The sequence below is a fragment of the Lutjanus erythropterus genome, chromosome 11 (genome assembly GCF_056507025.1).
Source record: "Lutjanus erythropterus isolate fLutEry1 chromosome 11, fLutEry1.hap2, whole genome shotgun sequence".
In the NCBI taxonomy this organism is placed as follows: domain Eukaryota; kingdom Metazoa; phylum Chordata; class Actinopteri; order Lutjaniformes; family Lutjanidae; genus Lutjanus; species Lutjanus erythropterus.
Genome location: NC_139327.1, coordinates 26,403,800 through 26,426,500, shown reverse-complemented (window position 1 = coordinate 26,426,500; position 22,701 = coordinate 26,403,800). Strand labels below are relative to the sequence as shown.

Genomic DNA, 22,701 nt, shown 5'->3' with positions numbered 1-22,701 from the left:
AACTACTAAAATAAAGATTCTAACTTGTCTGATTTTTGTAGTAGAAGATCACAGCAGTCATCAGAGGTGTGGAGACTTGACAAAAATAAAAAAAAAAAAAGACTTGCAACATGACTTAGACTTTAACAATGATTAATGACTTTACTTGGACTTCAGGCTTCGGACTTGAAAATATTTGATAACTTGCTCCAAACCCAAGTCATTTCCTGCATCACTCCCGTTCAGTCCCAGCAAGTCGACACTTAATCCCCTGTTCCACTTTGTCTGAACCAATCTGACAGCATCCAATCAAGTTGCAGGAGAGAACCATGAAGAACTAACATTAAGTTACTTAACCTCAGTTGGAAAAAATGATACCAAAGATAATTTTTTTTGCTACATAGTGGTCCAAAGAAGAGAAAATTAAAGTATAAACAATGTGCAGGTTGTTAATATTAGCCTTGACTTCTCTGTCATTTTCAGAGTTAGTAAGCCTATGCTTAGCAAGTGCTTGCTTAACAGCTAAGCAGCTTTATAAATCAACAAGGCTTAAGCTCACTTTTGCCTTATTATGACTTAGCACTTAAAACTCAAAGTTTAGGACTTGGGACTTTCCTGTCTTAACATAGGACATGAGAGCAAAGACTTGAGACTTGCAAAACAATAACCTTGTCGCACTTTTAACAGTTACTGACTTTGTAAGTCTAAATTACATGTACTCTTAGACCCCAACAGTTTAAAGCCTCCTGACCTTTCAATAGTTACTAGAGGAACAATGGACCGCCCACTCTTGTTTTGGAAACAGACGATGACAATGAAAGAAAATGAAAGGACAGAGAAGGGAAAAAAAAAAGATCCAGGTTTGGTACCAAAGTGAGCTCCATGCCGTCGTCCTCCTCGCCTTCCTCTCGATTGTCCTCTATTTCCTCCATGACCTCAGCCTTGGCCTCGGCCACTAGCTCCCGAAGCGGACGGTTGGACGTCACCGACCTCACAAAAGGGTGCTGTGGACACACGGGACAGAGGAGAGATGGTTAATTAACTGTCAGTACAAACGCCCAGTGACTGGAGCTCGAATAACAAGACTTATTACATTTTTCCCTTGTATTTCATTTCATGCATCATATTCTGATCATAAATAAGCTAGTAAACATCATCCTAAATACCCACTGCACAACATTTATCTTGTGGTCACATCGAGCCTTTTAGTCTCTATCCCTCTTTGTGCAAGTAAACACCCTTATAACCACAAAACAATATTGGCTTTCAGGAAAGAGAACACATTATCAACGGATCTGAGTATTATTAGACCACAAGACTGATGCCAGAACAATGCTTTAAGTACTGGACTGACAATGGCGAGGAAGGAGTAATATCTAATACATGTGTGTTTCTTTTCTGGCCTTTAAATAAGTCATTCCAGTAGCTGTAGAGGTTTAGAGTGCAACAAAACAACAGTTTACAAGTAGAAAGCTGTGTAAACTGTCAAACAAATACAAATAAACTGTTTAAAAGAGACAACACAAGAAGAAGGCATGGGGAGCGAGTGGCGACACACAGAGTCTACAGGACTTTCACTGCAGGGGAAACTCGATCAGCCACCTGCCAGTTCCTGAACAGCTACAACAATAGTGGCTGTACAACACAAACCCTCCTTAACGCCACACTGATGTAACTGTTCAATCTGACATAATGTCCTTAAAATAGCAAGCCACATTTACCTCTACAACCGCGTGAGAAAATGTGTGTTTTGCCAGGGTGCGATAAGTTGAGCACGAGGAGAACGAAAAGCTAAATTAAAAGTCGAGCGCAGCTGGGATACAAGCTGATCATCTATTATTCAGACGCTTTGTACTGCTGTGTAATTTAATTGGAACAGCTGACAAAGGGAAAAGGCTACAAGTGGTGCTGGACCATGAAGTGTGTATAAGTTGGTGTGTGTGTGTGTGTGTGTGAGTGTGTGCACATTTGCCCCGGGTGATCGCGGTTGTTTGTGTGCAGAGGCTTGTCCTGGAGGACCGCATTAGGCTTCAGCTTTTAACTTCTCCAATGACTTCCAACAGTCAGCTATTGTCTGAGTCAGGTAGAGTAAATGCTGAGTACCAACCAACCATTTATTATACCGCAATGGAAATATGAGAGTATGAAAACCATTCGATATAGACCAAGGTAAACCGCCATCCCATGGGAATATATTGCCTTTTACTGTGGTCAGAAAAATCTATACCGTCACAGCCACAAATCAACTATTCTTCCGTTCACCTGCTGTCAGACAGATTTTATGTAAGACATTAAACTTAGCACTAAATACTACTGCTGCTGCTGCTATTTAGCTCGAGGTCACTAAAATAATTCACTAATGTCAAGTCTGGAACCTCTCAGTTCATTTTCGATTATCCAAGAAGCATTGTCAATGCCTCTGAATTCAACTGGACAGACCTACAACCAATCAGAGCAATGGAACACGTGGCATAGCGCTGACTGCCACATGCACACAAGTTGGGGCAATGCTTGACATGTTTCCAAGCAGGAAAAAAAACCAAAAAAAAAACAGTAGCCTGGTGACAAATGTTCTCAAACAACTTCCTCAAATGATTTCAAAACACATTTTGGTGCACTGTTCAGCTGTAAATTGCCAGTGTAGTGACAGAATATTTAGTCATATCTGATTAGCAATGCCGAGTCTGACAGTTGATCTGAGTTTTGGGAGCCTGGTACATTACGTTGAAATATGTAACATCACTGACCAACTGTGACTTTTCAGTTCTGGAGCAGTGATGCACCATTTTTACAATAAATGGCACTGACTGGTCGGAAGAGACCTAGAATGAAGGGAAATTTATCTGAATGGCAAACCTGCCAGAGCAAATATCAATAGATTCGTCTGGCGCCCAAGCTAACTGCTATTAAATGTATATCAAGTTCAAGCATATAAAGGGATGTCCTGCAAAACATGGTACAATTAGAGCATGAGCCAACAAAAAGATAGGTAGTCCCTACTCAGCTTTCCTAATTTGATAGAGTCATTTTATGTTTGTGTGTTTCAGCCCAGGCTCAGCGACTGATGTAGAGGAGAGACATGCCGGTTAATTCAAGATGCACAGTTCAACCGATGTGATTCGACCTCCCGACAACCACACCACCACTTCCTGAAGACACACATGCTGAGAGATCAGCAATCAGATGTTAAAGCCGTACGACCCTGCGGTGGTACTGAGTGAGGTGAACAAATGCGGGGACCACAAGGTTTGCAGCTACGCCGAGCGCTCCACTGATATGCGATTCTTGTAAGAGGGTGTGACAGTTTAGCTAGTGCTGGAGTTGGTACATGAATTCAAGGGCAAAAGTAAATAAATAATCCAGGTCCTGTTCACTGGCCAACTATTCTTCAGATATTAAAACAGGAAAATGGAGTTTATATTGCCATTCTTAAGAGTTTTAGGCAGTTTCACATCAGAATCCTGCAGCTAGAAGAGAAAGAGGTAACCTAGCCTTTGGAAATACAAATTATACTACAGACATCACCATGTCTTACTCGTAGTGATGCTAGACATTGATGCAAGAACTAAAATAGGTGGAGTGCTAACTAGAACTGCAACTAAATATTATTTTAATCAATTATTCTGTGGATTATTCCCTAGACTTATCAATTAATTGGTTTGTCTCCAAAACATCAGAAACAGCGAGACATGCCCATCACAGTTTTCCAAAGCCTACATAGATATCATCTCAACCCCCCAAAATATTCAGTTCATTTACGTAAACACACGGAAAGACAGATTTTTTTGTTTTTTTAACTGCCACAGTGGATCACGATGTGGCCCAGTGGAGCTTATGTCCTCTCTGTTAGGTTTCGTGTTACTTTAGACTCAGTGAGTCTAATGATTTTAGGCCTTACATGCATGGCTGGGCGTGAAAAGGTTAAATGTGAACAATATGGTCCATTAAGGGACCAGAGCAGGGGACTGCAGAGTTACCTGTGCAGTAATGACAGTGGGGTGTGTGCATTTGTACTTCTGTCTGCGAGGATATATTTAAGTTTTAGACCTTGACTGAGGACATTTTTGGAGAAGTTAAGGTATTCTGGTCAGTCTGAACTTCTTCAAAGGGTGGTTCGGAGGTTAAGACTTGTTTTAGGGTTATGGTTGTAATTAGCTATAGGTTAAGTTTGTGGTGAGGCATGTAGTGGTTTTGGTCTGCATAAATAAACTTGACTTTTATTCGCCCAAATTCTGTAATAACAGAATGAGATTTGTGCCTCACTTGTGGTTCTCATAGCGTTGAAACGTTGCATTTTTCACAGTTTCCAGAAAAAAAATCCCCTTACTCTGTGTAATCCAGACCTCACAGAAGCTACTTTCTACTGAAAAAATAGCTACTATGAAAATGGTTGATAGCTTGTTCTGTGGTTTATCCAGAGAAATAGGGGCTGATTTTCAAAAATGTAGTATTGTATGCTTTGAGCAGTACTTCATCATAGTGGGGCTGTGTCAGAAATGGTAAGGACGAATATCTCACAAACTGAATGAATGACATGAACCAGAATTAAATAATGCATCACAGCCACTGCTGTTCAACTGTGGTAACTGTGGCAAATTGTTAACTTGTTAATTGTTTTTTAATCTCATATTTTTGACTTTATCTCATGATTATGACATTTAGTTCATAATTCTTATAACTTTTTATCAAACAAAAGAACAGTTTGCACATCTATTTGTTGAGACAGATGTGTAGGAGAGGGACGAGTGGACCAAAAAGTTGCAAAACGACTCCAGCACACTGTCTAACTTGCAATATAACATTTATTTACAATGTTTCGGTGCTAGACCTTCACCTGGCAAATAACTTGTGTTAAAGAGAAGCCATCTAAAATAGGGAGTGGTTGTTTGCCCTGATAGATTGTAGGTATTTTTTTATTTATTTATTTATTTTTTTTACATTTTTAGGTTTAGTTTAAGGTCAAGGTTAGGGTTGGGCTCAGGCATATAGTTGTAACGGTGTTATGGTTCAGGGCGATGGAATGCATGATGTCAATGAGGGTTCTCACAAGTATACATAAGTATATATGTGTGTGCCTGCACATGTGGATATTGCAAAACCACAACGAAGTCCTGGCTCAGAGATAAAACAGGGAAACACTCCCATGATAAAAATTACACAACATACAGGCACACTATGATCAGAAACAGAAAGGCATAAAATATTACACATGAGTGGAAGTTGGGCCAAAATACACTGTTTAAAATCCTGACCATGAGAAAATATGTGGGAGGAGAAGCTATACAAGTCATCCAGATGGTCTCCCGCCAGCCACAGTGACTGATACTCTGTCATGTTGTTTTGTGTACATTCTTTACAAGCACACATGTGGGACAGACAGACACAAGGCCTAGAAATAGAACTAAAACTTAAAAAAAAAAAGCCTGATGACAAAGACTTCATTAAGCTCTGGGCTTTCATTTCCTGTTTTTGATACAGCCACACACCTCTCATACAGTATAACACCTACACTCCAGACACTCTTATCTCCGATTCATTATTATCTTCCTGTTCACCCACTACACTACATCTGTTCTGCACTTCCATACACTCCCATAAATAACAGCATTACAAAATCTGACCCAAAACTCACATATGCTTCCTGTAAAATGACAATCAACATACATTTCACAGCAGAATTTACACCATCATTGCACAACTATCTACAGTAAATACTATCTGACAGCCGTTAGGAGCAGCCGACATGATAAATATCTAAAACCTCCAGCACGGCACCAAAAACCAGACCGCGCCCGTCCCCCCCCCCCACCCCACCCCCCACTGGAGAGCACATGCAGAATTCCCAGCGGGCCTGGGTCTAGGAGTTTCATCTCTGCCTCTCTCTCTAATTGGCCAGAGGTGGCGAGCTCAGGGTAATCCAGCCATACTATTGGCTGAGGGTGGGAATGTAAATAGTTGGCATTCCCTCAGCTGTGGGATACAGACAGGAAACCATGGCTCTGAATTTTAATAGACGCTGCGCTCGTGCTTTAATCCCCACCCTGCTTGCTTTTTCTCTCATTTTTCTTGCTTCGGATTCTGGATTTTCAGAAGCGTGTGTCCAAGGTCATCCTCAGAATATTAATGTTATAATGTCAGAAAGCGGTCCTCAGCCTCTCCTTATCCAAATCTTAGCTGTGCCAAAGTGCACTGACATTTTAATGTCCGAGTTGTCCTCTCCCAACAGTGTCACCAGCCTTACGTGCATTTATTCTTGCAAAACAAAGGGTATTTTAATAACACGAAATGAGAAGTACTATTTTGGATCATTCTAAATTTCTTGGGACAAAAACTTCTTTTGTCCTTCAGATGGAAATGTTTTAAATGCCTCAAGAGTGTGCTTCAAAAGTGAACAATTCCTACTTAAATTCCTTGAATGTTTACTCATATTTCCTCGCCCTTTTTAAGCTTTGTTCTTTAAATTTCTTTCACTTAAAGGGTTACTTCAGTGTTTTTCAACCTGGACAATTTTTTCTCATGTTGTTGTGTCTTAGTGACTAATAGGGACAACAATTTTTGAAACTGGTCCACTATTGAGGGACAGCAAAAATATGCTGCAACACAATTCCTACATCCAACTGCTTCATTTTTGCCACTGACAGGCTCAGATTGTTATTCTAAGTGTCTGAAAACATTATGGAAAGGATCGTTTCAGAAAGAGTACTTTTTTTTAAAGAGCAAGATATAGTTTGTCTAACCAGAACCAGCTGTTTTATTGCTCTTGCCAAACCAACCAGACTCCCTTTAAAAACTGTAATTTCAACATTCTCGTCGTCATCCTCATTCTTACTCGACAGGAACAAAATAAAACTCACCAACAAGCTCTTGGCTCGTCTTCTCAGTGCTCCAACAATTACCAGCTCTGGTTTGGCCCAAGTAAACCCTTTATTCATGGTGTCAGATGTGAAAATATTGAGAGACGAGTGGGACAGAGGTTGGACTTCAGAGAAGCAGCTGGGAGTAACAGCAGTGTACAGTCAGAATATTTTCACATCTAAAGCAGTGAATGAAAGATGTGCTTCAGCCAAACAACCAGAGCTGATGATTGCTGAAACAACAGAAAGACGAGCCAAGACATTTTTGGTGAGTTATTTTCTTTCTGTCGAGGTTAAATGACGATAATGTTAATATTGCAGTTCTGCAAAGGGAGTTAGTTTGGCAAGAGCAATTAAAACAGCTGTTTCTAATTAAACAAAATGTATCTGACTCTCGCTCTCGCTCTTCTTTCCAGTGTTGACAGACACTTGGAATAATGATGCGAGCCTGTCAGTGGCAAAAACAAGCACCGTTAGTGGACGAACTTTAATGATGCGCAGTTGCCCTTAGGGATTACGTTGGAGGTTTGCTTCACTTCTTCATGCTGAAACCTCACACAATACTGGATCAATTTCAAAAACTGTTGCCCCCGTTAGTCACTTAGACACAAATACATGGAAAAATAGGGTCCAGGATGTAAAATACTAAAGTTACCCTTTAACTTTGACACCATCCTACTCCTTCTCTGCCCATTCTTTTACACCCTCTATTCCTCTCCCACTCACATGCCAGTGCCCTCTATGGGGCATCATTCACTTCCCTGGCACTCCGCTCAGGCCTTAAAATAGAAGATTATGTGTGTTGATGCAAGATAAGGACAGGGCAAGGACAATGTTCCATCATATATCAAAGTGCAGCATTGTGTAACTTTTGCTAGGTTGTAATTGCTCATTGCAACATCAGGACCCACCTCCAGAAGCTGTGCTGCAGTCGGACGGGTCTCCGGGTTTTTATCCAAAGCTTTCTTCAGAAAATCTTTAAAATCCTGCGACCTTGGGGGAACACAACAAAGCGGCATTAATCAAATACAAGAAGAATGGAGAAAAGGAGAGAGGAAAGGGAGGAACTGTTGCAACATAAAAACAACATTTGAACAATATTTCCAGTCTTGCTATGTTGGTACATGTGGATCATCTTTGTGCACAGCTGTGCTTTGTGAAACAAAGCTTTCAACAGGGAGGATGAGTCAGCTCCCCATCCCAAGTCTCCTTTCAGCACCTGATAACTTCACTTTTGCGATACTGAATTTGCTGCTGTGGAACATTCAGGCTCGTAAAATTGATAGGGGAAAAAGTTATAGTTTGGCACTCGCTTCAGTCCTGCTTCTCTGCTGAGTTGTTGCTGTAATTTTGGGAAGGGAAAAATGGAACTGCAGGCGGAGAAGGGGAGGACAATATGATCCATTGAGTGTCGACAGTCGATTACAGGACAAAACTTTGTGCAAAAATGTGGTAATTGAGTGAAATTAAGTGACCTGGTGAGATCTCGACATGAAGATTTAAAACCCCAATGACTCCACTTATCATATTCTACACCAAAACTAATAAATCATGGATTGAGCAAAAGAGTTTTACATACGAGGATTCTACAAGCATTCTGGGTAACATATCCCTGCTTCCTCTTCCCAATTTACACATGATAGATTTATTGACCGACGTGCAACAGCTGAATTCAGATTTATTTCGAATGTATCCTCACCATTTCTGTGGCTGCTCCAGGGTGGGAGGCTCCGACTTGGCGATCTTCAGCAGCACCCTCATGGGGTTGAGCTCATGGTGCGGGGGTTCAATCTGGGCGAGCTCGATCAGAGTGATTCCCAGAGACCAGATATCAGCCTTGTAGTCGTACGGAGCATCCTTCATGGTCTCGCACATCACCACCTCTGGGGCCATCCTGAGGAAACCAAAGTTAAATATTTATGGGAAACGATTAAATTGAATCCCTTAAACTTGAACGCTAACAGGTGGAGGGAGATTTATCCTTAAAACATCCCTTAGAGTGGAGAGTTTTCCTCCTGCTGCTCCTCATTCCTTTAAGTATATAATTAACTTTACTGTGTTAATGTTAGAACATATGGTTGTGGATGAAGCCCTAGTTTTCAAAAATGAGTATTGCAGTCCCAATAGTGAGTTGGAGCCATAGATTTTATATTAACAGGTTGAGGCCCTATTTAATAATCAATCTCTGGTTTAAATGAGATGTTTACCCTCCTCCTTCCTAGAACTGAAGCTCAAGGCATTTAACAACTTTTGGAGAATAGCAAGTAACAACAAGTCCTACACTATAAGTCAATCAGCGGTTTATAACTTTCAATTGTTGGAGTTCAGTGACTACATGTCTTACTGCCTGCCAGACTCACATATTGCTTAATTTTACTGTTATAAACATCGATTCTGCAGGATCAATACCTCAGTACTCACAAGCTACTAATCTAGTGCTGATTTCATTTAAAAAAAAAGATATATATAAAAAATAACACTGTATAGATACAAAACAAGTGTGGCTGCATCTCCTCCAAACTTTCTCAGTACTTTTGTATAACGGTGGAAACTTAACACTTTAGCATCAAACTTGTGAGAGAACAGCAGAAAGGAAACGTAGAAGAGTGCGGTTTTACTTTTCACCTGCAGATAAAAACAGAGCAAGATGCACTTTTGATAAGGGTGCGTCACACAGCAGCAACAAAAGTAACCACTTCAAAACACCCTTAAAGTTACATGTATTATTTATTATTGTTATATTTTAATCATAGTATTTCTTTAAAATATTTTTTACACTTACTTGCCAAACATTTTTATCCAATTGTATTCATATTTGCTTTTGTAATAAATTTGTATCGGTGGCCATATGTGTTGTTCCCAGCAGGGTTCAACAGTAAGAACTGCCTGCGTGCCCAGGAAAAGAAAATGCCATGTCAGGCAAATAAATCTGGTATCTGACTTGCCTAAAAAAATAAACTATTACAAGAGTCTGATAATCAATTAATTGCTAAAGTAATTTTTCATGACAAATGTCAGAAAATGCTGTTTTCAGCCTCTGAGATTCCCTGCTTTTCTCCCTTTACTGTCATATTAAACTGAATGTCTTCAGGTTTTAAACAAAACGAGACGTTTAAAGACATCACCTTGGACTTTGAGAAACTGGGATGGACAGTGTTTCGCTATTTTCTGATATTTTATAGATGCTGCAGCCCAAGATTAAACATGATAATTAACTTTAGCCTTTGTTGTTATTAGACAACAGCTAATAAATAAAACAGTCTGGCAAGGAAAAATTGACTTTAGATTTTTTGGACTTTGTAATTTTGACAAATAATACACCCATTGTAACAAAAAGAACTGGCATCATACTTAAGTTAAAGTAAGTTTATGTCATAATGATCATCTCCTAAGTGAAAAACATTATGCTCCCAAACATCAAGTCGTCTGGTTTTGCCAAATCAACAGAGCTCGTCGCTTAGAAATCAGTCCTGACATGATTTCTGATGTCATAAAGACAAACCTGCAGTATTTATAACTCTGACAGACAGCGGGAAGTGACTAACTGATGATTATTGCAGGGAGATAAGGAGTGTTTCTTCTTTCTCTTACTCACTATTTTGCATGTGTCAACACTGAGCACACTCCTCCAGTCAGTGTGTGTTTGCTGACAATCTGAAAAATGGCTCTCATATCCCTGAGCCCTTAAGATTTACTCGAGTGCAAAGAAACAAATGTTTGCTCCACATTTCTAGTTTACTTTGCTTATCGGTGCATTCAAGGGAAAAAGTTTACACATAAAGCTGTCAGCAGCGTTTTCGAGACTAATCGGTATTGTCCAAAAAAGGGGACACGGTCATGTTTCTTAAGCTTAGAGGGTATACCTGATGGATGATAACCTGTTCTAGTCAATGGTTAACTGGCTGCTGCCATATTCACACAGTATGGAGCAAGGTTCACTGAGAATGAGAGTTCAAAGGGAATCTGTGCGATTTGTTCAGGTATAGAGGAGAGAGCTCCACTGTTGTGACAATAATGGAGGATTAAAGCTCTGATTTGAGGTATTGGGTTGAGTGTGTGTGTGTGTGTGTGTGTGTGTGTGTGTGTGTGTGTGTGTGTGTGTGTGTGTGTGTGTGTGTACACAACATCATGCTCTTTCAAGGATTCTGGAAGAATTGTGTGGAGCAGGAAATTTGCTCTCAGCAAGAAATAATCCCCCATTTATATAACTCATGTAGGGATGGTTGGTATGTCTACATTTAGAGATTTTGCTCTGTGGTTTATACAAAGGTTAGAAGCACAGGTAGTATAAGTACATTGCACACAGTGTTCAATGCATTTTTAGCACAGTATGACTCATCAGATGTACTCTGTGGGTACAAGTCTGCCATTAATTTGTTTTAGGTGGCATCCAATATCTGCATTTTCAAAGTTTCCAGGAAACAACACCCTTTGAGATAGAAATCTACAAGCTGAAAATTGCAAATTAGGACCTGGGTCACTAACTGTATGAACGTTGACAAGCTAGCAGCTGTTTCCTTTTCTTTTGTTGCGATTTAGACATTTCCCAACATGCAAATGTTCCCCCCAAACAAGTCCCCCCCCCCGACACTATTTTGCAGGGGGACTGTTGTTGCATCCTGGACTTGGCACCACCCAAGACGATTGTGGTTGGTTTGGAGAAAAAAAGAAAAAGAGCCAGTTTTTCTTTCCCTATAGCAGAGTGATTATGTGTGTAGAGGCAGACCTTTCTCCAGCACTGACACAACGCTATTGAGAGAGGTCTAGCTACGTGAGACAAGATATAGCCTGCACTTAAAGTGGTATTAATTTTCTTATGTGGGACATTTTTGGCTAAAGTATGTTTTGCTGCTGTCCACAGCAGCACATTGCTTATGGTCCTACACTCCACTCCTGCTGCTTCTCCAAACTGGGGGCGTATCAATCACCATCTACTGTTGGCAAGAGAATGACTATAGATAAGTACCTCATACAACCCCACTTTAAATAATCGGAACCGTCTTACTCACCAGTATGGCGTTCCAATGAAAGAATCTCTTCTTTGTAAGGTTTTGTTGTTTTTTGCAGACACGCCAAAATCAGCTAAAAGAATGAAGAGAGACAGAAAAAGATGATGTGAGATAGATGAAAACACTTCCCCAGAAGCACAGAAGCAGGTCTCAATAGGAGGGAGCGAAGCCAGTTCAAAAGCCTTCATTCTTTTTTTTCCCCCCTTGTAGTAGCTCGTAAAACTGTCATGACATTGCGACGGGTAAAAGAGACAAAGCCAGAATTTACAGCGGCCCTGTTTCCCCAAACAAGCTGCCCCCATTTCCCCGACATGACCCACAGATTACAGAGGTGTTGTTTTCACTTTGGCTGAACACGTTTTTTCCTCCGTGAAGAAGAATATTACGTGAGGCCCAGGGTTGAGAAGTGTTTGGCAGAGGATTTTGGATTTTACTCACAAGGCAGCAAGCTGAGCACTTCAATTACAAACTGGCATGTTCTATTACTGGGACTTAAGTGACTGTCTCGGTTTTGCAGACTACAATTCAAATATCTTTGACTTCCCAGTCAAACATATCATTTGGACTGTTCCAACCGAAACTTTTGTAGAAAGAATTTTGACTTCCTCCAAAGACAATAAATAGTACAACTGCTTTTACTGTATATCAAACAAGAGTTTACACATTAATGAGGATGGAAATATACGCCGGTAAAATTATACCAGTAGGGTGTAGAGACAGTGGGAACCCAGACAACACACTTCATTAAATTGTCCTCACCTCCTCTAAAATCTGCTGAATCACTTAAAGAACCAAAAGGGTGGATCTCTCAAGAAGCTTAACACACCTAAAGGTTCCCTTAATGCGCCACACCATCAAAAACCCAATGAGTGCACAATAACAGGTGTTTAATAATTTACAAATGCCTTTCAGCCTATATTCAAGTGAATACAGTAAAAAGACAAGATATTTAATGTTCAGACCGATAAACTTGATCATTTTTTTGTAAATATACACTCATTCTGGATGACATCTGCAACCGACTCCAAAAAAGTTCTGACATATTTACCACCGATACATCACCTCTTCTTTTAACAACACTCAGTAAGAGTTTGAGAACTGACGACACTAATTTTGAAGTTTTGAAAGTGAAAGTCTTTCTCATTCTTGCTTAATATCCGACTTAATTTGCTCAACAGTCCAGGGTCCCAGCGTGTCTTCTTTTTTTTTTTTTTGCTTCATGATGCGCCACACATTTTGAATGGGAAACAAGTCTGGACTCATCATCAGGCCACATCACACTTTTCCACTTTGCATCAGTCCATCTCAGATGAGCTCAGGCTCAGAAGTTGGCAGCACTTCTGGATGTTGTTGATATATGGCCTTCACTTTGCATGAGTCTTAACTTGCATTTTAGAGGTAGATGCTGTGATTGCTTTCAGAAGTGTTAAAGTCCATGTGGTGATTTCATTTTTTTTCCTTTATACAACCATGTTGGCTTTTAATGCAGTAGCACCTTACAGGTCACAGGCATTTAATGCTGGTTTTTGGCCTTGGTTCTGTTACTGATCTCTACCTTGATAAAGTTGCAGGAAGTTCTTTAAATGGTAAAATACCTTGAGATCAACAGTCACTCAAGAGTTTTATAAACATTATCCAAAATGTTTACAACAAGCTGTGCTGCATGGAAGAACATAATGTCTAATGACACGGATCATAGGTAGATATAATGCATCTGGCTGAACTCAGTGACAGTTAATTGCTGCCTTCTTCAAATTAACAAGTAGTTATATAAGTCTGGAGACTGCAAATGAGTCAGTGTCATGACTTAATGAGTTTAGAGAGGCAACTCCCAGTGATTATAGCTAACTGTGATGTCTTTGGGAAGAATGTAAGGCAGTGGAAAATGACTTTAACAAGAAGTACAAGTCCAGTGAGCTTTTCTGGCTGGATGGATCAACAAACCATTTGGAATCAAATCAAACTAAAAAGTGCAAAAGTGCAAAATGACAGAGAACCTAAGAGAGTAAAAGAAATAAAGCATCATGCTTGCAAAACAGATTCATGTCAATGTCCAGTCAGTGTTGATGGTAAATAGAATCAATTAAAACAATGAATTCCTCAGTGTGTGCAATATTGATCGAGAGAACTGAGTTTTCCTGCTCGCAGTGCCATGCAGCAGGGCCTACACGTACCAGGGTGCATTGTGGGCAAGCTTGTGACTCCCATGTCCATGTTGCCATTTTTTCCCCCACCACCCTAGCCTATAGCCATTACTTTGGTGGCCCAAAACATAGTGTTAAGTGACAAAAATATTCATCTAGCTTGCCCCCAGTTAGCCAAAGGCAGATACTAGAAATCCAAGCTGAAATAGTGTGTAGTTCATGATTTTGCATCATGCACTGAGGAACTTACACTGGACGTCCGCAAGAAAAGTGCAGAATTTCCCTTTAACTGATGCTTGCAGTCCATAAAGCATGTTAAGACACCATTTTCCCTTTTCTGGAAACTATGCTTTAACAGCTCCCAGTGCTCTGTCTGTACGCCTGTCTGATGTCTTTTATCTAGTTGTGTATTTATGTACCTGTATATTTATGTGAGGCTCCGCGCAGACTGTCACAACAAATTTCCTTGGAAAAAGACGATAAAGAATTTTTCTATCTTAATCCAAAACATACTGGTGATCAGCTGAGCAATGTGAAGAATGTGGAGAACTCTTCAAAAAGCCAATAAATGAAAATATGCAAAACTTCTAAGAATGCATTTTTCCCACACAGCGCTCACTTCTGATCCTCCTACAGCGCCACAGGCGGGGTACAGGGCCTCTAACTGTGTTGTGCATGTGTGGCAGCACATATGTCCAGAAAAACAGTGGAGCTCCACAGATTACCTAGAATGTGAAAGGGGGTTTATTGGAGAATTACCTCCACTTGTGTCGGTTTGGCAGCGAAACAGTTTTCTCTGTGAATGATGGGACTCAAGAAGACACCGATTAGACCAAGCCTCATGAATGTGACCCAAATATAATGCACATGTTTCTAATATGTTCAAACAGTGCAATAATCTGCTGGATTCTTGTGCTGTCTATAGCTTCTGTGAGAAGTACCTGCAAACGCTCAAAGCTTCGATGGTCATTATTTACTTATGTACTTTGTTATTATGTAACTATGAGTCTAATGAGAGCTGATGACAGGAGGAGGAACATCAGCCACCGTCTATTCCATCCCCGCCTCAAAAGTCTCAAAAGTAAACTTGACGAGCGAGTGGCTTCGGCTGCAAGGCACCTACGACGGCTGCTCAACACCCACTGTTTCAACCATTGCTATCATTATCTCTGGTTCCGGCAGATGGCTGCCCACCCTGATTCCACTCGAGGTTTCTGCCTGCTCAAAGGAACTTTTTCTTCACTTCAGTCACCTTAGCGCTTGCTCTTCACGGAAACAATTGGGTTTATAAAGAGCAAAGTCTCAGTCAAAGTCTAAACCTGCTCTGTAGAAAAAGTGAGGTGAGACTGACTTCCTGAAGAAGCCACATTCTTACTCTTTATCAGTGTTTTTCCTCTTTCTCTGTGCAGCTGACACATCTCCTTTATCTCTTCAAAAAAAAAGAACTGAATTCTAATTTGGATCACTACGGCAACGGCAGAAGCTTCGAAGCATTCGGGTTTCCTGCTTTTATTAAATTTGGTGGAATTCTGTTGCCTTTGGATTTTACATTCTTGACTTGTATTTCTTCTACTAGGCTACTTAGTTGCTGTGGCAATGGTCACACTTCACTACTTTTCTCTTTTAAACTATTTTTTGGAGTTACTGCTGAAATATGCATCGCCTATAACAGAAATGCACCTGCAGGCATTAGTAAGGGTGTGTGGGGTTTGGATTAAAGAGCAGTGGATCCTGACGGGATGAATATTCAAACATCCAGCCAGATCAGCCAGTCAAAGTTGTTGGACAATGTTTCCCAGATGTTGAACTTTTTATGTAAAGATGTCGATCATGTCATCATCATAATGTTGCTGCTGTTTACATTCAACCTGACGCAAATTTAAAAAGTGCACCGCAGAATTATTTCCTGGGTGTTTTATATCATATCCTATTCCACTGTGAATTCAATTAATTATCTGTGTGTTATATTTTTTGTGTAGCATGAAGGAACTAGAACTCTGAGTTCATTGTACAACCCTGTGTAGTGCAACTTAAGTGATTCTTCCTTGATATTTATATTTACTGATGGATTTGTTGATTCAAACAAGTTAAAGCACACCACTTCCTGTGTGACAGGACGTTTCTCTACCACCACATGTTTTGTCCAGCCCCGTTCTTTGAACAACAAATGTAAACACTTAAAACATTTAAACAACACGTCAGAAACTTCAAAAGAATGTGTCTGGATTTAGCCGCCGTAATTTGTTCAATACTGCGGGAGGTCAAACTCTATAAATCTCTCTATAAATATTGTCGTAACTACAATAAAGAAAATACTGTGTTTCACATAAGATTACTCTCAGAACATACAGCATTACATTTTTTGTGTGAGCCAGGACAAAATGGATCAGAAGTGTACAAAATATCAGCACTCACTGATAAATAGTCCTCTTGTTTACTGTTTATTGCCCGCAGTAAACAATAAAACTATTCATCAGCGAGTGCCAGCATTTTGTATGCTTTTCCTTACTATGGACCGTGCACCCAATAAATTAATCAAAATTTGGAGTTGTGTGCACTTTTTTTTATCATACTTTTTATCTTCATGGACAAAATGGCAATCTGATCACCATGATGCCGACACACTGAGCAATGGTCAATTCACAACAAGTGCCTAAAGCTGACAATAATCCAAAACCTCACCTAGTTTGATGTCCCCATCCAGCATGAGAAGGATGTTACCGGCCTTCAGGTCTCTGTGGATGACCTTCATGCTGTGGAGGTAGTCCAGAGCTTCCAACATCTGGCGGCAAACCACCTTAATCTGCGGCTCAGTCAGCCCGCGATCCAACTCTGATAAGGGCAGGAGAGAAGAGATGGAGCGGTTAAATATGGGTTACGGATGAGAGCAGAATAAAAAGTGAGAGTTAAGAAAACTAGCTGAGAGGGTTCAAACTCCATTATGCACACGTTGCACATTCCACTCTGGGCGTTCATACAATCATGACAAAACAAAGTCTTGGGGACCGAGCTCGTGTGTGAACTGCATGAGAATAAACAGAAAAACGTAAAACCGTGATGATATCGATGAAGTTCCTCAGATAGTGTTTCTGGAGAAGTAATCCCAGATCAGAGAAGCTTTCACACATCCAAGCTAGTCCTGCCCTGCAGACTTTATTCTACGGTGTCTGTGTTTGGTTAGCTGCAGTGGGGGTACAGACAGTTATGAGGATGTGGATTACCAAGTAAAAACAGACCAGGGGGGTTTCCCACACCGGAGTACTCCCCTTTTGTCTAGAGCATTCAAGGCCAGGATAGTGAAGTCGCAGTACATGATCATGCTCAGAAAATCAACAGTATTGAGATAACTGCTGGTCTTCTAGATATTTGCTGTAGAAAATATAGTAAGGCTGCAACTATTAGTTGAAAATTTGCAGATGAGCTTTAAAACAAAAGCATATTCCACTTTTTACCACGTCTCTACTGCTGAAGGGACAGGTATAGGCACAGCACTGCTGCAGGTGTGGAACTCGACTCTCGTGACAAAGGGAGGAAAGTGGAGCGCTTATAAAAATACACAGGCAGCAAAATAAAGAGAGAGGAAGGCCTACCGAGCATTGTGGCATCCACGGCACCTCCAGGGCAGAACTCGATCATGATCTGGGGAATGAGAGGGAGGGGAGAAAGGGAGAGATTTAACTTGACACAGACTTATGAATATACAACTGACAGTCGTAATCTCCTCTCTTTATTTATATGTAGAAAAAGCAGGAGCATATCACTTTTCATCAGCAGCACAACTAGTATTTATACAACTATCATAATTTAAATATGCAAAATATCTAAATTCATCACTTTCCCTAGCATGCAAATCCTGACATTTTACAATACCGTTAATGAATTGTATTCGATTCTCTGGCTAAAAACATTCAGCACTGATTAGCCATTAATATTTGGTACTTGAGAGTAATTTAGCAAAACATGTGGTTGTAAAATTTGCTTAAGTTAATAAATAACATACACAACACTCCAACAGCGATAAAGACCATAAAAGAAGTGGTAACATTCCCAGTATCTACTGTTCACACTATTTTGACTTCAGCCAAAGAAAAAGAGGACCCACTGCTGATCTTTTGTCATAATATAATGTGTAATGCGTCTGTATGTGTAAAATAACACCAGCAGAATTTGACATGTAATTACTTTGAACATCTGTAAATTTATCCAGCTGCAAATCTGTGGAAGTTTTTTCTGAATACAGAGTAGTGACAGCCTGACTTCCATGTGATTAGATTTGAGTTTCTGTTGTCTTTACGGGAAGCTGTTTAAGTCAAGATAGCAGCAACACACAATACTTTGGGTGACCTTCTATCCATCAGAAGTGTACGCCTCAGAGCTTATCAATCCTTTTATCAATGGCGACATGTTTTTTTCTAACAGTTGCGAATTGCAAAGCAATGATGTCAAACTGTGTCTGTGCTGCTGGAAACTCTGGTCCAAAACATGAGATGTACCTAAGGTAAATATCCTGTACTATAAGAAACATTAGCGCCACACAGGAAGATTTTTTCCTCGATTAAGAAAACCTAAATGAAAACAAATGCTGTAAGAAATATTCTCTCAGATGATGGCAGACAGACTGTTGCTGCAGCTAGCTCTCAGGCTACATCCAGCTCAACTTAATTTGATCAGGAATCAATAAGGGAATCAAAAAAGTATCTCACAAATAAGCAGAATCAGTAATGGCATTGGTATCAATAAAACCCAATCAATTCCCATTCTTAGCTATAGGGTTTTAATAGTCACCTTTACAAAATGATGCAGGGGGATAAAGGTATCACATGGAGGAAAAGAGGAAAAAAAATCCTTCATGTTATTTAATATTGTGTCATCAGTCCCCCTGCTCTACGTCAGTCAAACACTCTGACATCTGTGGTGAAAGTACTAGAATACACACATTTTGAAGAGTGGACAGCTGGACTGCCAGGCTGTAACTATACACACTTCCTGACACACACTGCCAAATGTATAATACCAGTTCAGCAGTGAAGTAAAAACAGAGACAGGCACACACACAGAGAGAGAAGAGCAAAAAAAGATTCTGGGAACACATTCCCTAAATGGTGTCCTGTTGGCCAATAGCAACTTCCAACAATCACCTTTCATTTCCTCTCCTTACATAGGCAGTCTTGCTCTGGCACGCACGCACGCACGCACGCAGGCACGCACGCACGCAGGCACGCACGCACGCACGCAGGCACGCAGGCACGCACGCACGCACGCACACACACACACACACATACACACACACACACACGCACACGCACACGCACGCACACACGCACGCCAGGAAACCCCTGAAATGTTTCATTCAAGAGGGACCAAAGATAACAAAGACACCACAGGATTTCATAATCCTGTGATTCCAAATGGTCAGAGCGCAGCCCGAGGCGGCGTGCAACATACCTGCTGTGTGATGTCACTCTCATTTAATCACTGAGTCCTGCTCACTATGACAACACTGTCAAAGCCTCAGCCTGGCACTGGACAGGGTGTGGAGTTTCAGCCCAGACAAAGCCGTACAGAGAATTAAAAGTACATAAGGACGTAGGAATGCAAGAAACTACGTATACGTCCAATCACACAAGACACACACTGTTTGAGGAAGATCAATCTTGGCACGTTCCTCCAGGTGAAACTTGTGAAGTTTATATTGACAAACCTCATTAAAAGTCTCTTTAAAAGAAAGTTTTTTTTTTCTTATTCATCTTCTTAAATGAAAGGACAGTCTGGCCTGTGTATTACACGCTCTGCCACTTTAAACATTTATACTGGTAGGTTGATTTTAATCTATCATTTGTCAGTAACATTGAATATTTGTGTCTAAATGAGCAAAGATCAAAGTTACAGATATTAAATAATTAAAATCCAAATCCTCTCTTATCCAAATTGATAACAGTTTAACACTCTAAAACCCTGCTTATCTCTTTATCTGGATACGGTCTATGTGTGGTTTCAGATTCTGATTCTTACATTGTTGAATCTGAATTGGTCTAAAAATACAGACTGACATCACATTTTTCTAACACACCACACCCAGCAAGAAGAAACCAGCAAGAAGAGCACAGAAGAAAAAAAACAAATACAGAAACTTCTCATGCAGAATAACCAGTTTCGTTTTAGCTCTGGCAGAAAACACTGTGCTCATGTTAGACCTAGCCTATTGTAGATATATCGGCATCAGTGTATACAGTGGCCAGTGAGTAACAAGAATTCACAGCACAGGTTTGAAGTAATTTATAATGTCTCCATTTGTATATTGTATATTTGTCCTCCAAAGAGCACTGACACATTCATTGATTAACTGTTTAACTTTTTTTGTTTTTAAAAAGAAGGAAAAAAAACCTCCTATTGCTGACATATTACTGAATCTTTCAAGGAAATGGCCTAGTTATTAGTTATTACAGTCAATCCCCAAAAAGTTGTGATGCTGTGTAGAAAATAAATAAAACAAAATGCAGTGATTTGCAAATAGTTTTTCGACTTGTATTCAGTATTTTTTGGAATTGGTGTTTGTCAGAGAGGGGCTCTGAAATGAACATTTCCCAGTCCTGTTTTCTTTGTATTTTGGATTCTTGCAGAAATAATAAATTTGTGACACACCACATTCGAATGCAGACTACAGAGAGAGGTTTATTACAAGTTTCACGACAAACCACTTCCTTATTCCTGCTTGCCATCAACCAAGCATTATTTTAATTTCACTTCTGTTTAAAAACCACCCGCCCGAAATGAACCGAACTGCCCTTTAGTGGTAACACACTGTACTGCCCAACCTAAACAGCTGTTCATCACACCGACTGCTGTGTCACAAGCAACTGGTTTGTGTTTCCTACAGCCAGACCGGTGGATGGCACGGCGCACTGCGGTGAAGAATGTGCCCCAACTGGTCAAGCTACATGCAAAACATACCCACTATGGGCTGAACAGACACGCAGACACAAGCCTTCCCCATGTCTCTCACACACACACACACACACACACACACACACACAAACACAGAGGAAGAGCCAAACATACAGACAGCCAGCGTAAAAATTGCCACCTGTTTAGAAAAGCCCACATTCAGTAACAGAACTACCTACCTACTAATTATACTCATTTGTACTCATATATTTATTTTTTTACACCCAAGAGCTGAATCACATTTAAGATAATTACTATACGAAACCAGGCTGGAGTGCTGCAATGTTTTCCAATAAACACCATGTCCATTTTTTGGGGGCCTCTTTTATTCTTTTGAGGCAAGTTAAACCAAGTTAGACACAGCCTACAAAATCCAAAAAGCTTTAAAATAAATGGAGCCGGCCTCGCTGACACTGCAGTGTTCTTGTACTTTCACAGTGATTTCCCACCTCATTTTGTCAGAAGTCTAAAGGCTATTTGCCAACAAAGGCCCTGCATAGAAACTGCAATACGAAATAAAAGAAAGAAATACAACCACATAAAACCTGAATAATAGTCACACAGACGCGCTGTTACACTATGTCACCCTGTGAACATGACTAATGCTTCAGCAATGTGTGTTCATGAGGTGGCGCCAACAAAGACACAACATAGTGATTCCTATCGATTTGCTTTCCAGTGTCATCAAAAATCTCCTGGCAACCACAGCAGGTGCCATTACACAGACGTCACTGTGGCATGACTTTACAGCAAGGGCCAAATCATCTCTTCCTTCCTCGTCAAACTGAAAACTATTGAAAAGAGTTATATACAGACACCGGGTACACAATACACAAACACACTTATGCATATGAACGACTCACAAGCACCTTGAAAAATGTTAACACTTTCTAACCTGTTCCCTCTGTAAGATTACAGTACATTTAAGGGGTTAAACCACAATAACTTATCTTAAACGGGTAGTTCAGATTATTTTAAATACTACTGTATGGCGTACTTGTCCATTGTCAGTGTATTACCAACAGCAGATGGCAGTTGACACACACAACACACACAATTTGAGGAAGTAGCAAAAATCAATCCAAAAAAGAAAACAAAAAAACAACAACACTGGTTTACAGAATATTTTAACCACCACAGTCACAGCCTTCCCCAACAGGAAACCACCAAAAGCCAATTAAAAGTTTTTGCCAAACCAGCCAGACTTCATTGTCAAAATCATCCATTTTACCTCACAGAGGGGTGTCACTTCAAACTAACCTTTCAAAATACTAAAATCACACAACCACTCACACAGAGTAACCGATCAAGACAGCAGTAGAGTATTGAATGAGAGAGAGTGATATTTAGCTTATATAACAGCGGTTGTCCATCAGAAAAAGTCTGTCTGATGGCTAGGTAACGCAATGGAAATATTCTAGTGTATACAGATATTTTTAGACGGGCCTTTTCTTAAACGGCTAAAATACTGTTTTGCTGCTGACCCACAAAACTATGCCTTTAGATCTAGAATCTATAACTTTACTTTTGTACTTATTGCATGTTCAAATGAACAGATATTTGGCTTTAAATATACCTTTCTATACCTCCTCAGAATGAAGAGAATGGATGCTGATCTCTACATTGATACCCAGCTGCAGTGTTACAACAGTACAACTTTTCCTCTGTATAGTAGTGCATGACCTACAGGCCGCCGTAACACAAGAGAGGGAGAATTTTCTTGACATATCTAGAAGTAAACAAGTTCCACTGATGCTGTTGTACAATGGC

At 40.2% G+C, this 22,701-nt stretch overlaps 1 protein-coding gene across 1 annotated transcript in view; it reads right to left on the bottom strand.

Annotated features, from left to right (window-relative positions):
- The window catches only part of stk10 (serine/threonine kinase 10), a 69,533-nt gene that overhangs the window by 26,307 nt on the left and 20,525 nt on the right, over positions 1-22,701 (bottom strand). Inside the window, exons 3-8 of the mRNA XM_084729836.1 lie at positions 17,577-17,625; positions 16,669-16,818; positions 11,843-11,915; positions 8,533-8,727; positions 7,745-7,826; positions 849-983 (exon numbers count right to left, since the gene is read on the bottom strand). Of these exons, the coding sequence (XP_084585962.1) occupies positions 849-983; positions 7,745-7,826; positions 8,533-8,727; positions 11,843-11,915; positions 16,669-16,818; positions 17,577-17,625 (684 nt within the window). The remainder of the gene's footprint in view (positions 1-848; positions 984-7,744; positions 7,827-8,532; positions 8,728-11,842; positions 11,916-16,668; positions 16,819-17,576; positions 17,626-22,701) is intronic.